At 48.9% G+C, this 12,700-nt stretch overlaps 1 protein-coding gene across 1 annotated transcript in view; it reads left to right on the top strand.

Moving 5' to 3' along the window:
* Positions 1-737: 737 nt before the first annotated feature.
* Positions 738-12,700, top strand: part of LOC108799166 (ribonuclease inhibitor-like) — a 201,132-nt gene continuing 189,169 nt past the window's right edge. The window contains exons 1-2 of the mRNA XM_018570982.1: positions 738-772; positions 991-1,155. Of these exons, the coding sequence (XP_018426484.1) occupies positions 738-772; positions 991-1,155 (200 nt within the window). The remainder of the gene's footprint in view (positions 773-990; positions 1,156-12,700) is intronic.

The following is a 12,700-nucleotide window of genomic DNA, read 5'->3' as shown; positions in this document are numbered from 1 at the left end:
AACAGAGCTCTCAGTAGCACGTCTTCATCCCTACATAGTCCGTGACCCCGTCTTTTATATTTTACCAAAAAATTGGGTAATAATAAATGTTTTATCATTTAATGTAGGGGAAAGTTTTATAAAAAAAAAAATTTTTTTAATTTTTCCTTAATATAGTAAAAAATAAACCCCCCAGTGGTGATTAAATACCACCAAACAAAGCTCTATCTGTCCCCAAAAAATGGTATAAATGTATTTCAGTACAGCGTTACATGACGGAATAAATGTCAGTCAAAGTACCACAGCGCTGAATACTGAAAAATGGCCGGGACAGGAAGGGGGTCTAACACCGTGGACCTCAAGTGGTTAAAGTAACACTAAAGACAACATTTTTAAATTACATTTTGGATAGAGTAAGGGAGGGGGAGGGTGTGGAAGGGTAAGAAGGGAGAGTTAGGGCACCTGTTATTTTTTTTTTTTTATATCTATCTCCAATTTGGGAGATTTACCTTCACTTCCTGTCCAATAGCCACAACAAGAAGTGGGAGTAAATCCCTAAAAAACGAGTGAAATCCCTGGGGGGGTCATCCGAATCACCAGAACTAGGTCCCCATTGGAGGATTTCCCATCTATTTCTGTTCTAATGACAACTCACAATTTGGGAATTTCTTTCACATTATGTAATAACGGGGTTTCCTGGACACATAGAGAGGGGCGACTTTCCCTAACAGGGACACAGACAGCAATAAGAACATAAAATGTCTTCTAATCCTTCTCCATTCATCCAAGAAAGGTTTCAGTTTCACTTGAAATCCCCAAAAACCAGCTCTATATTGTCTCCTCCATTATCACATTCTGTGTATTCTATTTCCTGGAGTTTTATAAAGTGATGGAACATAAATGATCCCAATAAAGAGAAATGAGTTACATTCATGTAGAGAATAGTTCCATTCATTCCTGGGGGAGACATTCATTGTCTTCTGGTAACATTCTTCTCTTCTTCTTCTACAGATTGTATAATAATCATCTGACAGACATTTCCTGCCCCGACCTGACATCTGGAATAAGAAATAACCGGACACTGAGGACACTGGACCTGTCACTGAACAATCTGGAGGGTCCTCATTTCCGGGATGTGATGGAAGCTCTGACAACAAGCCGGATAGAGGAATTACAGTGAGTATAACAGGACTGACTGAGACAATAATATTCTGGGACAGTGTTATATCCTATATATATATATATAAATAAATGATAAATATGATGATGTCATCACTTGGATAACTAGTAATATAGATGATATTAACGGAGGTCATACACGGGGGGATCTGATCTCACTGTAGGGAGCAATCAGAGTCTCACACACATTTCCCCCTCCCCCAGCACAATCCTCCCACCTCTGTCATCACACATTTCCTCCCTTCCCCCTCCCCCAGCACAATCCCCCACCTCTGTCATCACAGATCTCCTCCATCAGAAATCTCCCCTCCCAATACACACATCCCCCATGCAGACCGCTCAGACCTCAGATACTAAGCATTGCCCTGAGTGTAGTGTAGTGATTGAGTAGTATAAAAATCTTGGTGAATTATTAATAATAGGGCGGTGTCTGAATTATAATTAGATTTAATAGACAGTGCCTCCAGCCGATTACAGCAAATAATAAATAACTTAACAAACAGTATGAATTTAGTTCAGACAATTAATAATACACCCCAAACCAATTCTCTGAGTTCTTTGAGCTTATGGTGATTTCTTAGTGTTAGATAGAAAAAAACTGCGCTAGGAATGAAATAACACTCTAAGAGCAGCTGTGCTTAATAGGCGAGTACACCCAAAATAGGAAAAAAGAAAATAGCACTGCGCTTCAAACTCAAAAATTATATTCCTAAAATGTGAAAAAAAAAATATAAAATGTGAAATTGTCACAAAGTGATACACAATTTTGTGTCATACACAACACCTGTGTTGCACAATGCCTGTGCTGATGATAGAAAAGCTGGCCACACACCTTAAAATTATCTGCAGATTTTCTGTGGTCAGATGGAAAAGGTGCAACAGATTCATCCAGCTACACTTAACTGTGTGGATGGAGTAATCTCCACCTGGGTCAATCCGTTGCACTTTTTCCATCTGACCACAGAAAATCTGCAGATAAATTGTAAGGTGTATGGGCACCTTAAGAAAAACTCTAGGTCTAATGGTCTATGTGACGGACCCCCGTACTCAGGATGAGTCTGTCCGCCGCTGTCTTCTTCCTTGCTGAGAAGATATTGCAACCTGAAGATCTTTAGCTCCCAGTTTCCCCAGTCACTGGTCGGGACTCAGTGTAGGGTAAACAAACTCTCCTTTATTGAACAACTGCTCAAACTTATATACAGCAAGTGATGAGATCAGATTATAATCGCATCACATCCACCCTCCCCTCACAGACAATCGGTCTGCTCAACACCACAGGTGTCCACCTGCTAACGAGCTCCAGACAGCCATAGCAAGAGCCTGGCCAGAATGTCATTGTTCTGAGCTCCCTCAGAGAACAATGGGAGATAACTAGGGATGGGGCTGATAGTCTTTCCCTAACGTACTCAAAACATAACTCATCACCAATACACATAAACTGATCGCCATGTCGTCACAGTCTAGACCAGGGGTCAGCAACCTGCGGCTCCGGAGCCGCATGTGGCTCTTTCATCCCTCTGATGCGGCTCCCTGTCCAGGGACGGAACTACTGCCGGGGCCTCGGGGCCTGAGGCTTTGGGGGGTCCAGTGAGGTCCGGTCCTGGGCCACCTTCTAGTGGAATATGCGGCAGTGCAGGGTCCCGGGGGGCCCCGCACTGCTGACGGGCTTCTTAGCAAGGGGGCGGGTCCTGTGACTCACCTCCTCTCCCGGCTGCATCCCTAGTAACAGGCGGCAGGAGAGGAGAAGTGTAGGTATGGCCAGTACCCATGTGAGGGGTCTGGGCATCCTGGGGGGCCTCTTACATGAGTATCAGCTGTACCAGGGGCGGCATGGCAGAGGTGACAGGGTAGGGGGTGGAGGAGGCCAGGCCCCAGCAGCACTAGGTAAGAGGAGTTGGGAGGAGGTACAGGCAAAGGGACCCAGGGACCAGCCAACCTGAGGCCCTGCAGAGCCCACCATAGAGAGTCTCAGATGGGTTGTGCAGGATCTATGGTGTGCTCTGCAGGGTCACACTCAGGTGGGGTCTCAGGTAAGCCCTGAGTCCAGGGCGTTACTAAGCACACATATACCTATATACATAGCATAAAGGTAAAAAACGACATATGCCGTGTTATCTTTATTTTGAATGTCTAAAGGGTTTTGTGGCTCCCGGTGTTTTCTTTTCTGTGGGAAACGGGCCCAAATGGCTCTTTGAGTGTTTAAGGTTGCTGACCCCTGGTCTAGACACTATAAACCATAATAAACATGGGAGAAAGAAAGAAAAAAACGTGCTAGTACATCTCATCAAATGTGTACATATAGAAAAACCTATGTTAAATCTCACAAGTGATGTATAACTCCCACTTCATCTACATAACCACATGTGACGTCCATTACTTCTGGATACAATAAAGTCCTTGAAATATGTGAGGATATATCTTCCTGCTTTTATAATCCACACCACGTCCGTGAATGCAAAAACAATGAGTGAATCAGTGCTCTCCAGTCTCCACCGCGCTCAAAGATAAGATCTGGCCGCACTCACCGACTCCTATTGCTCACCATATTTCAGATGAACAATTAGCGCTTTGTTGATATGTAGAACCAAATTAGGGTTGCCACCTTTTCTTCAAGCGAAACCCGAACACTCTAGCGTCGCGCGGACATTTTTTGGGGAGAATAACTTACAGCTTATTCATATGTAAATAGTGCCACCCAATCGTATGTAAATATAACAGTTGAGACTATTTTCAGTGCGGGGCCAGTAGCCCCTATCCTAATTTTGGTTGCCCCTGTCTGCCTGACATCTTGTGTCCGGGTTTCTGCTGCCATGAAACCCGAACACAGCATTCAAAACCCGGACTGTCCGGGTGAATCCCGGACAGGTGGCAACCCTAAACCAAATCCTCTCCTTTGTTTTTAATCCGACAATAAATTGGGGTAGATCCCTCCCAACTCTGGCTTATCTTTCCAAAATCATGTAACACTATTCCTCCATCGTCCACCTTCTCATGTGCTCAGAGAGAGAGAAAAAGGCTCCCCATAGTGTAGTATGTCAGAATAAATTTATTTAAACCGATTAAAATGCACTTACAATTAAAATAAGGCAATTGCACATGGATTGTGTCCACTGGAGCTCCTGTCTCTATGATTGTAATGCTCGCATAGATCCGCCCACCTGATGCATCTCCTCACTATTGACTTCCTCTGAGGCGACGGTCTGCATACCAAAAACTCCAAAGCGACGGGCAACGCAGTGTGTAAACCACCAAGCCCACCCCGGGGGACACCACCCCACCCAGCGACGGGGACCCGACCACCACACCCCCCCCTCCCTGAGTCCCGTCGGCGACGGGGATTCCTCCCAGCCCTCACACCTGACCCAGAGACCACGGGCAGTGTGCGAGGGGCCGGAGGGTCCCTGGAGGGGCTCCCACGAGGATGCAGGCCCAACCTCTCCCTGAGTCCTGTCAGCGACAGGGATTCCTCCCAGCCCTCACTCCAGACCCAGAGACCACGGGCAGTGTGTGAGGGGCTGGAGGGTTCCTGGAGGGGCTCCCCACGAGGATGCCGGACTTAGGGGTGAGAGAGGGGATCAGGCGCTCAGGAGGCCTAGACCCCTGGCACGTTCTTGGGACAGGGGGTGGATGGGGCCCCCCTGGACCCCCCCAAATACCTCCTTCAATTGCACCCGGAGCCATTGCGGTCCCCTCTGCTCTGCAGCCGCCCAGACCTGGGCCAATAAAGCCTTCAGGCCACTCATGGCCACAATATGTATTTTCTGGTCCGCAGGGTGAAGAGCACACAACCTGCTTCCTTCATTGATTTCCAGAAAGAGGACGTCCCTCAGCCCTTGCAGATCCTTCCCATGCGGCTCCTCCCGGACACCTGACTCCCACGTCCAATCAGGTAAGAGCAGCTGTTCCCATTTTATTTATTTTTTTGTTTCAAATAGGTTTTTATTAGAATTTTACAGGAATACAGTCAGGATATACAAGGATGCATTCGACCCACATGCGGGTTGTTTGATGAGTCATTTATACATAGCGTCGGAATCTTGTATAATAACAAACATGGGACTGGAGGGGTAGTAGAAGGTAGGGGGGAGGGGAGGGAGGGTTAGGGTGTAGGTACCATCATTGTTCTCGTGACACCTAACTGTTCCATTGATCCCATTGGAGTGTCAGTAGGTTTTCTCGGCCTATCTCCTCGCGACAGCGATAGAACCCTATTTCGTTATTTATGCAAGTATGATAATTGGGTAGTGCAGTAGTTTAGGTTGTGTCAAGTGTGACGGACTGAACCGTCACTGGTGCTGTTGGAGTTGCCTGAGGGCTAGCCTCCTTCCAACTGACTATGGACCCAGAACTATAGAGACCCCCCTCGGACCTCTTGGGGTTACAATTAACCATTGTACCAGGTTTATGTGTGGAGGGATGTACTGTACATTTTCCCCGGCATTACATTTGGATGACCCTGTGTATATTATAGGTACAGGCTGTGACTCCAGCAGCACTGAAGGAGGATAATTCTGGACATTGAACTGTTACAGTTAATTGGCCCTTTTGTTGTATTGTGTTGATGATGGGATTTGGATAGCTGATTCTAGGAGTAGCTGACTCCGGGTGTAGATGAGTAAATCACACTATGATACACTCAGGAGATAATCCCATCACCCCTTTCTCCTCTCTCCCTATTCATTCATTAAGGCATCGGGGAGGGGATGTCTGATTGCGTTATGTGTTTAGACCCCCAGAGCTGTATATATACTGAGCTGGTCTTCAATAAAGCAGATCTTGTTTTCCACCTCAACATTGGTGATGTCTAATGATTCAGTGGTTGGCGTTCTGTCCTAAGATATTGGTTCTGTCCAATAATTAGGCAGGTTTGGGCTGAGGACACTGGAATTCGGGTTCCAGCGGAGAGAAGAAGCTGTTTTCTGACGGAGGTACCCAGTCGGGGTACCAGGAGGTCCGTCACAATTGGTGGCAAGCGGTGGGATTTGCTTCCTCCCTACGGAGCAGTCCAAACCACCACCGGGATCGATTTCTCAGCCGGGTGAGGAGAACCGACTCAAGAAGCGAAGCAGCCATGACCCTGGCAGTGGAGTACTCAAAATGGTTGCAGATCATCTGTCCAAAGGGAGAAAGGGGTCTGTCTACGCAAGACTACTTCACCCTCAGGCAGACGGCACGGACAGCTCTCTGGAATATTACCGAGGCACACCGGGGCCGATTTCATCCATTTCCACAACAAAGGGTCCAGGATCAGATGGCCCTGCGAATGGCTATCCTGGGAGAGCAGCATCAGGAGCATTGGGGGGCTGATTTGCACACGTTGGTTCAGCGAGAGGTAAAGCTGGATGAATGGTACCGGGCCCTGCATTGGTATGCAGAACAAACTCAGCCAGGATTTACAGCTGAATATCCAGAGGGCTACAACTTTGATGACCCGGGACTGTTGTGGGACACCCTGGTGGATATGTTTGGGGATGATGGGGACTCTGCCCTAGAGGACCTTTTTGCATACCGGGAAGACTTGCTTGGTTTGGAGAGAGTTCCAGAGCTGAGAGCTGATTTGGAGTTTGTGGTGAGACAAGAATGGCTACTGGGAAAGGCATACAAGGAGCTGCTGAGACACGTCCAGCAAAGTGTCTCAGACCCAGTGGAAGCCATATGCCCAGAGACTGAGGATCTAATGGACTTTTCTGTGGAGCTTGTACAGCTTGCTGAGTCCTCAGGTGAGGTGCTGGCAACAGGGCAAAGGGCCACAAGCCTCTGCCCGGCACCTGGTACAGCACCAGAGTTCCAGGGAGAGGAGGCAGCCGGCCTCGCTCCCCAGCGGCAGATGGAGGTCCAGGGAGAGGAGGTAGCTGACCCCGCTCCCCAGCAGCAGATGGAGATCCAGGGAGAGGAGGTAGCCGACCTCGCTCCCCAGCAGCAGATGAAGATCCAGGGAGAGGAGGTAGCTGACCTCTCTCCCCAGCGGCAGAAGGAGATCCAGGGAGAGGAGGTAGCTGACCTCTCTCCCCAGCGGCAGAAGGAGATCCAGGGAGTGGAGGTAGCTGACCTCTCTCCCCAGCAGCAGATGGAGATCCAGGGAGAGAAGGTAGCCGACCTTTCTCCCCAGCGGCAGAAGGAGATCCAGGGAGTGGAGGTAGCTGACCTCTCTCCCCAGCGGCAGATGGAGCATCAGGGAGAAGGTACAGCTGTCACTTCCTCCCAGCAGCTGGAAATGTTCCCAGGAGAGAGTGTACCTGACACTTCTCACCAGCGGCACCCAGAGTTCCAGGGAGGGGAGGGGAGCATCCTCGTTCCCCAGCAGCAGTGTATTTACCCGGGAGATGATGTGCGCGGCATCACTCTCCTGCAGGAGAGTCAAGCGGACCAGTTGGAAGAGCTTTTGAATTTATCTTGCCCGACTAACACAGGTCCAGACCAGTTGGTGGTCTGGTACCTGGTTAGTCTACTGTTGGGAGGGGAGAAATGTGTGACGGACTGAACCGTCACTGGTGCTGTTGGAGGAGCCTGAGGGCTAGCCTCCTTCCAACTGACTATGGACCCAGAACTATGGAGACCCCCCTCGGATCTCTTGGGGTTACAATTAACCATTGTACCAGGTTTATGTGTGGAGGGATGTACTGTACATTTTCCCCGGCATTACATTTGGATGACCCTGTGTATATTATAGGTACAGGCTGTGACTCCAGCAGCACTGAAGGGGGATAATTCTGGACATTGAACTGTTACAGTTAATTGGCCCTTTTGTTGTATTGTGTTGATGATGGGATTAGGATAGCTGATTCTAGCAGTAGCTGACTCTGGGTGTAGATGAGTAAATCACACTATGATACACTCAGGAGATAATCCCATCACCTGTGTCTCCTCTCTCCCTATTAATTCATTAAGGCATCGGGGAGGGGATGTCTGATTGCGTTATGTGTTTAGACCCCCATAGCTGTATATATACTGAGCTGGTCTTCAATAAAGCAGATCTTGTTTTCCACCTCAACATTGGTGATGTCTAATGATTGAGTGGTTGGCGTTCTGTCCTAAGATATTGGTTCTGTCCAATAATTAGGCAGGTTTGGGCTGAGGACACTGGAATTCGGGTTCCAGCGGAGAGAAGAAGCTGTTTTCTGACGGAGGTACCCAGTCGGGGTACCAGGAGGTCCGTCACATCAAGTGCCCGAGATTGATACCCTGTTGTCATTTGTCGAAGCGGTCAAGAAGCCGAGAAACCAAGGCCAGTGCGGCTCACAGATTGGTAAACAGAGATCAGTGGGAAGTCAATGGTTTTTTATGTGGAAGTCATGGAGTTAGGAATGCAAGACGAGGGTATGGGGGAGGTCATATAGAGCTGTTCTCTGTCCGACCTAAGGTGGTTCAACAGAGGGTGGTTAGATCCGTTGTCGTGGTAAAGTAGGACCACATTGATCTAAAGTGATCTAGTCTGTCTTGCTTGGTGGCCAATAATTCTTCCATTTCGTATACGTGTCCTACTTGTGTCAGCCATTCGCGAATCGTAGGGACCTCGGTCTGTCTCCAGTGGCGGGGGATGATCGTACGTGCAGCATTAATGAGGTGTCTGTGTAGCGATTTAAATGTGCCTGTCGGTCGGTCCGGTTCCCAATGTAGAAGGGAATGTGTGGTTGAGAAGGGAAGCGTGGCTCCAGTGATCTTATGAATTATCTCGTATACTTTCCTCCAGAACGGTTGTATTTGGGGGCAGGACCAGAAAATGTGTGTGAGGGTACCTTCTTCTAATAGGCATCGCCAGCATAGCGGGGACACGGCTGGGTGTATGCGATGCAGTAAGTGTGGAGTTCTGTACCAAGAGACTAAGATTTTATAATTAGTCTCCTGCATTCTGCTATTAAACGCACATTTGTGTACTGTGGAGCATATGTCTATCCATGTGTCCTCCGGGATTGTGGTGTGGAGGTTCCGTTCCCATTTAGCACGTGGGTGAGTTCCGTGTGGTGAGAGGTCTTTCTGTAGTAAGGCATATAGCCAGGATATTAGGTGTCTGGTCGGGCCTTTGCCTAGGCAGAGTCGTTCGAATGGAGTAAGGTCTCTAGAGACGGAAGTCTTACGGGTGGAGCTCGTTAGGAAGTGTCTGATTTGGAAGTAAACCCACCAAGGCAGTGATCCCCGTTTCGTGAGGTCTGCCAGGTCTGCTTTAGGTGTGAATGTGCGTGATGTGAAAAAGAGATGTGCTCTTAGAGGGGGTTCTTGGGACCAGTGGGATACGAAGTCTTTTGTGACACCTGGGGGAAAGTCGCGGTTATGCATCAGCGGTTCCATAGAGCTATGTAGAGAGGTCAGGCTTTCTCGATTTCTGATAGAGGAGAAAATCGCAAGGGTCGCTCCTATTAGTGGGTGGGAGCGTACCGTTGGCGGCCACAGTGCAGTTCTAAGCCACACCAGCGAGGAAAGAGGGACGTCGGAGGTGGCATTTTCCAACGAGGCCCATAGTTTAGTGTCAGTATGGAGGTGCCAATGTAAGACTCTGGTGAGGTGCGTTGCTTTATAATATTGAAATAAGTCTGGGACCCCTAAGCCACCTTTGGTTTTGTGTTGTTTGAGTAGTGACCAGGATATGCGGGGACGTCCGTCCTACCACACAAAGGCAGAGAAGGCAGTGTCTAAGACTCGGAAGAACGAGCGTGGTAATTTGATGGGAATGGTTTGGAGAAGGTAAAGTATTCTAGGTAGAACATTCATCTTCAGCAAGGCTGCTCTCCCAAACCATGAGAAGACCTCCAGGATTTGAGGTCTTTCTGTATGGAGTCTTGTAAGTGTGCGAAGTTAGCGTCGTAAAGTCGGGACAGGTCTGAAGTCAGTTTTATTCCTAGGTAAGGGATGTGGTCGGGGCGCCAGAGAAAGGAGAAGGATGTTTGAAGGTGGGTTCTGGTTCCGTTCGTCTCGTTTAAGGGCATGATCTCAGATTTGGAAAAATTAATCTTTAGGTTGGATAGTTGGCCGTACATCTCAAAGTTTGTCATCAGTTTCGGTAGGGAGGTTCTGGGTGTAGTGAGGAAGAACAATAGGTCGTCTGCGTATGCCATTGTCTTGTGAGTCTCAGTACCTATGTTGATTCCTGTGATGTCGGTGTCAAGCTGTACTATTCTGATGAATGGCTCTAGGGTAAGTGCGAATAGGGTGGGAGATAGCGGGCAGCCTTGACGAGTCCCGTTGGTAATTGGGAAACTGTCTGATAGGCATCCCATCGTCCTGACTCTCGCCCTGGGGTTGGAGTATACTGCTGCTATCCAGTGTATCATGCGATCTGGTAAGCCAATGTGCCGCAGGACCTCAAACATGAAGTCCCAAGCTACACTGTCAAACACCTTCTCCGCGTCCGTGGACAGCACCAGTGTCTCTAGTTTATGTTGTCGTACCCAGTGTATGAGGTTGAGAGCTCTTGTGGTGCTGTCTTTAGCCTCCCGTCCTGGGATAAAACCCACCTGGTTGGGGGTGATCAGGTCAGGTAACAGCGGGAGAAGGCAGTTCGACAAGGCACGCGTGAAGATCTTCAGGTCCACGTTGAGGAGTGAGATGGGTCGATAGCTAGGGCAGAGCGTGGGGTCTTTCCCGTCTTTGGGGATTACCGTTATGTGAGCTTCTAGATGTTGAGGGGGAGGGTGTGCGGAGGCTTTAAGGGAATTATAGGCCGAGTTTAGGTGTGGGAGTAGTGTAGGCAAGAAGGATTTGTAGTATTGAGTCGTCAGACCATCAGGGCCTGGACTCTTGCCCAGCTTTGACTGTTGAATAAAAGTTCGGAGCTCTTCTTCCGTTAGCGGTTTGTCTAGGGATGTAAGGAGTGCGTCATTAATAGAGGGCATATTGGCTCTCGTCAGGAACTGTCGGATGTCTTTAATGCGGTCTGTGTCACCAGGTCGTGATTGGGAGGGCTGGGTCAGGTTGTAAAGTGCTGCATAATATTCCTGGAAACAGGACACTATCTCAGGGGGCGAGCGAGTAGTTTTGGAGGGGGAGCTTCTTATGCAGTGGATGTGGGAATTACCTTTCTTCTCTCGAACTGCTCTGGCCAGGAGCCTGCCACATTTGTCGCCCTCTGAGTAATAGTGTCCCGTGCGCAGGGTGAAGGCGCGTCTGGTCATCAGGGGGTGTAGTAGTTCCGGTCTGGTTTCCGTCAGTGCGATTAAATCACGTTGAGCTAAAGATTCTTTATGGATCGTCTCTAGTGTGCGGAGTTTGGCTTGGAGTGTCTGTATCTGTGCTAACCGTATTTTCTTTAACTTCGCCGCCATGGAGATAATTCGACCCCTGATGAAGCACTTGTGGGCTTCCCAGGTAATCATGGGGGAGGTGTCGCCTGTTGCGTTGAAGGAGAAATACTCCTTCAGTTCCTTGGAGAGTGTGTCTACGTTAAGTGACACACCTCCAGGTGGATTGTCGTAGTGTCGGGGGAGAGATAGAGAATGTGGCCGAGATCGGTGCATGGTCAGATGAGGCGATGTTCCCAATCGAGACGGATTGGAGTCTGGGTAAATCTGTTTGGGTCACGAAAATGTAGTCTATTCGGGAGTATTTAGCGTGGATGTGGGAGTAAAATGTGTAGTCGCGATCCTTGGGGTTGAGGGTCCTCCAGGTGTCACACAGCTGTAATGAGGAGAGACGTTTTTTCAGAAATTTAAGGGTCCGGTATGGCAGGGAGGATCTGCCGTTTGATGTGTCGATCAGGGGCTCAAGAGGGGCATTGAGGTCACCACCCATCACTAGCATGCCTTCTGCAAAATCAGAAAGTTCGGATATGAATTTGTTGAGGAAAGTTGCATGGTTTTTGTTGGGAGCGTACGTGGATGCTATTGTGATGGGGGTGTGGCCTATGATGCCTTTCAAGGCGATGTATCGGCCTTCAGGGTCCGTCAGTGTTCCTTGAATTTGAAAAGGGACGTGTTTATGTAGAAGGATGGTTACCCCTCGAGATTTGTTGGAGGGGGATGATGCATGATACGCCAAATGGTAGTGTTGGTCCGTAAGTTTTAGGGATTTTATCATGTTTGAAGTGTGTCTCTTGGAGTAGCGCTATAGAAGCCCCCTGTTTGTGTAAGTCACCTAGGATCAAGGAGCGTTTTTCGGGTGCGTTAAGACCTTTCGCATTGAGATAAACCACCCTCAGGTCGGACAGGTCGCCCATCACCACAGGTCTCAGCAGGTGGGGTAGGGGTTGGGTGGATAGGTGGTTTGGGATTGGGAGTGGTGATGGAAGGGTCAGGTGGAGGGATAGGTCTGTTCAGAGGTTTGGAGGGGAGGGAAACAAGTAGTTGGGTGGGGTAACAGATAGCCAACCCCAGCAGTGGCCTCGGTCACACCGCACAGAGCGGTGTGCGGAAGTACCGGGGTGTGGTTTTAACGAAATTCTAAGAAATTGGGTGTTTAGGGAGCAGTCAAGCCCTTGGGTATCGTCAGTGGGTCAAAGGTACCGTAGAGCAAAGACTGCCGCACTTGGAGGGGTGGGACCTCTGTGTCAGTGTGAACACAAAGATCGTGTGGGATTGTCTCCAGTAGCACCGTACAACCCAGCTAAAGTAGT

This window comes from Nanorana parkeri, unplaced genomic scaffold (assembly GCF_000935625.1).
Source record: "Nanorana parkeri isolate BGI_ZX_2015 unplaced genomic scaffold, ASM93562v1 scaffold1647, whole genome shotgun sequence".
Lineage (NCBI taxonomy): Eukaryota > Metazoa > Chordata > Amphibia > Anura > Dicroglossidae > Nanorana > Nanorana parkeri.
The sequence above is the reverse complement of the archived record's forward strand: the minus strand, read 5'-3'. Positions and strand labels throughout refer to the sequence as shown.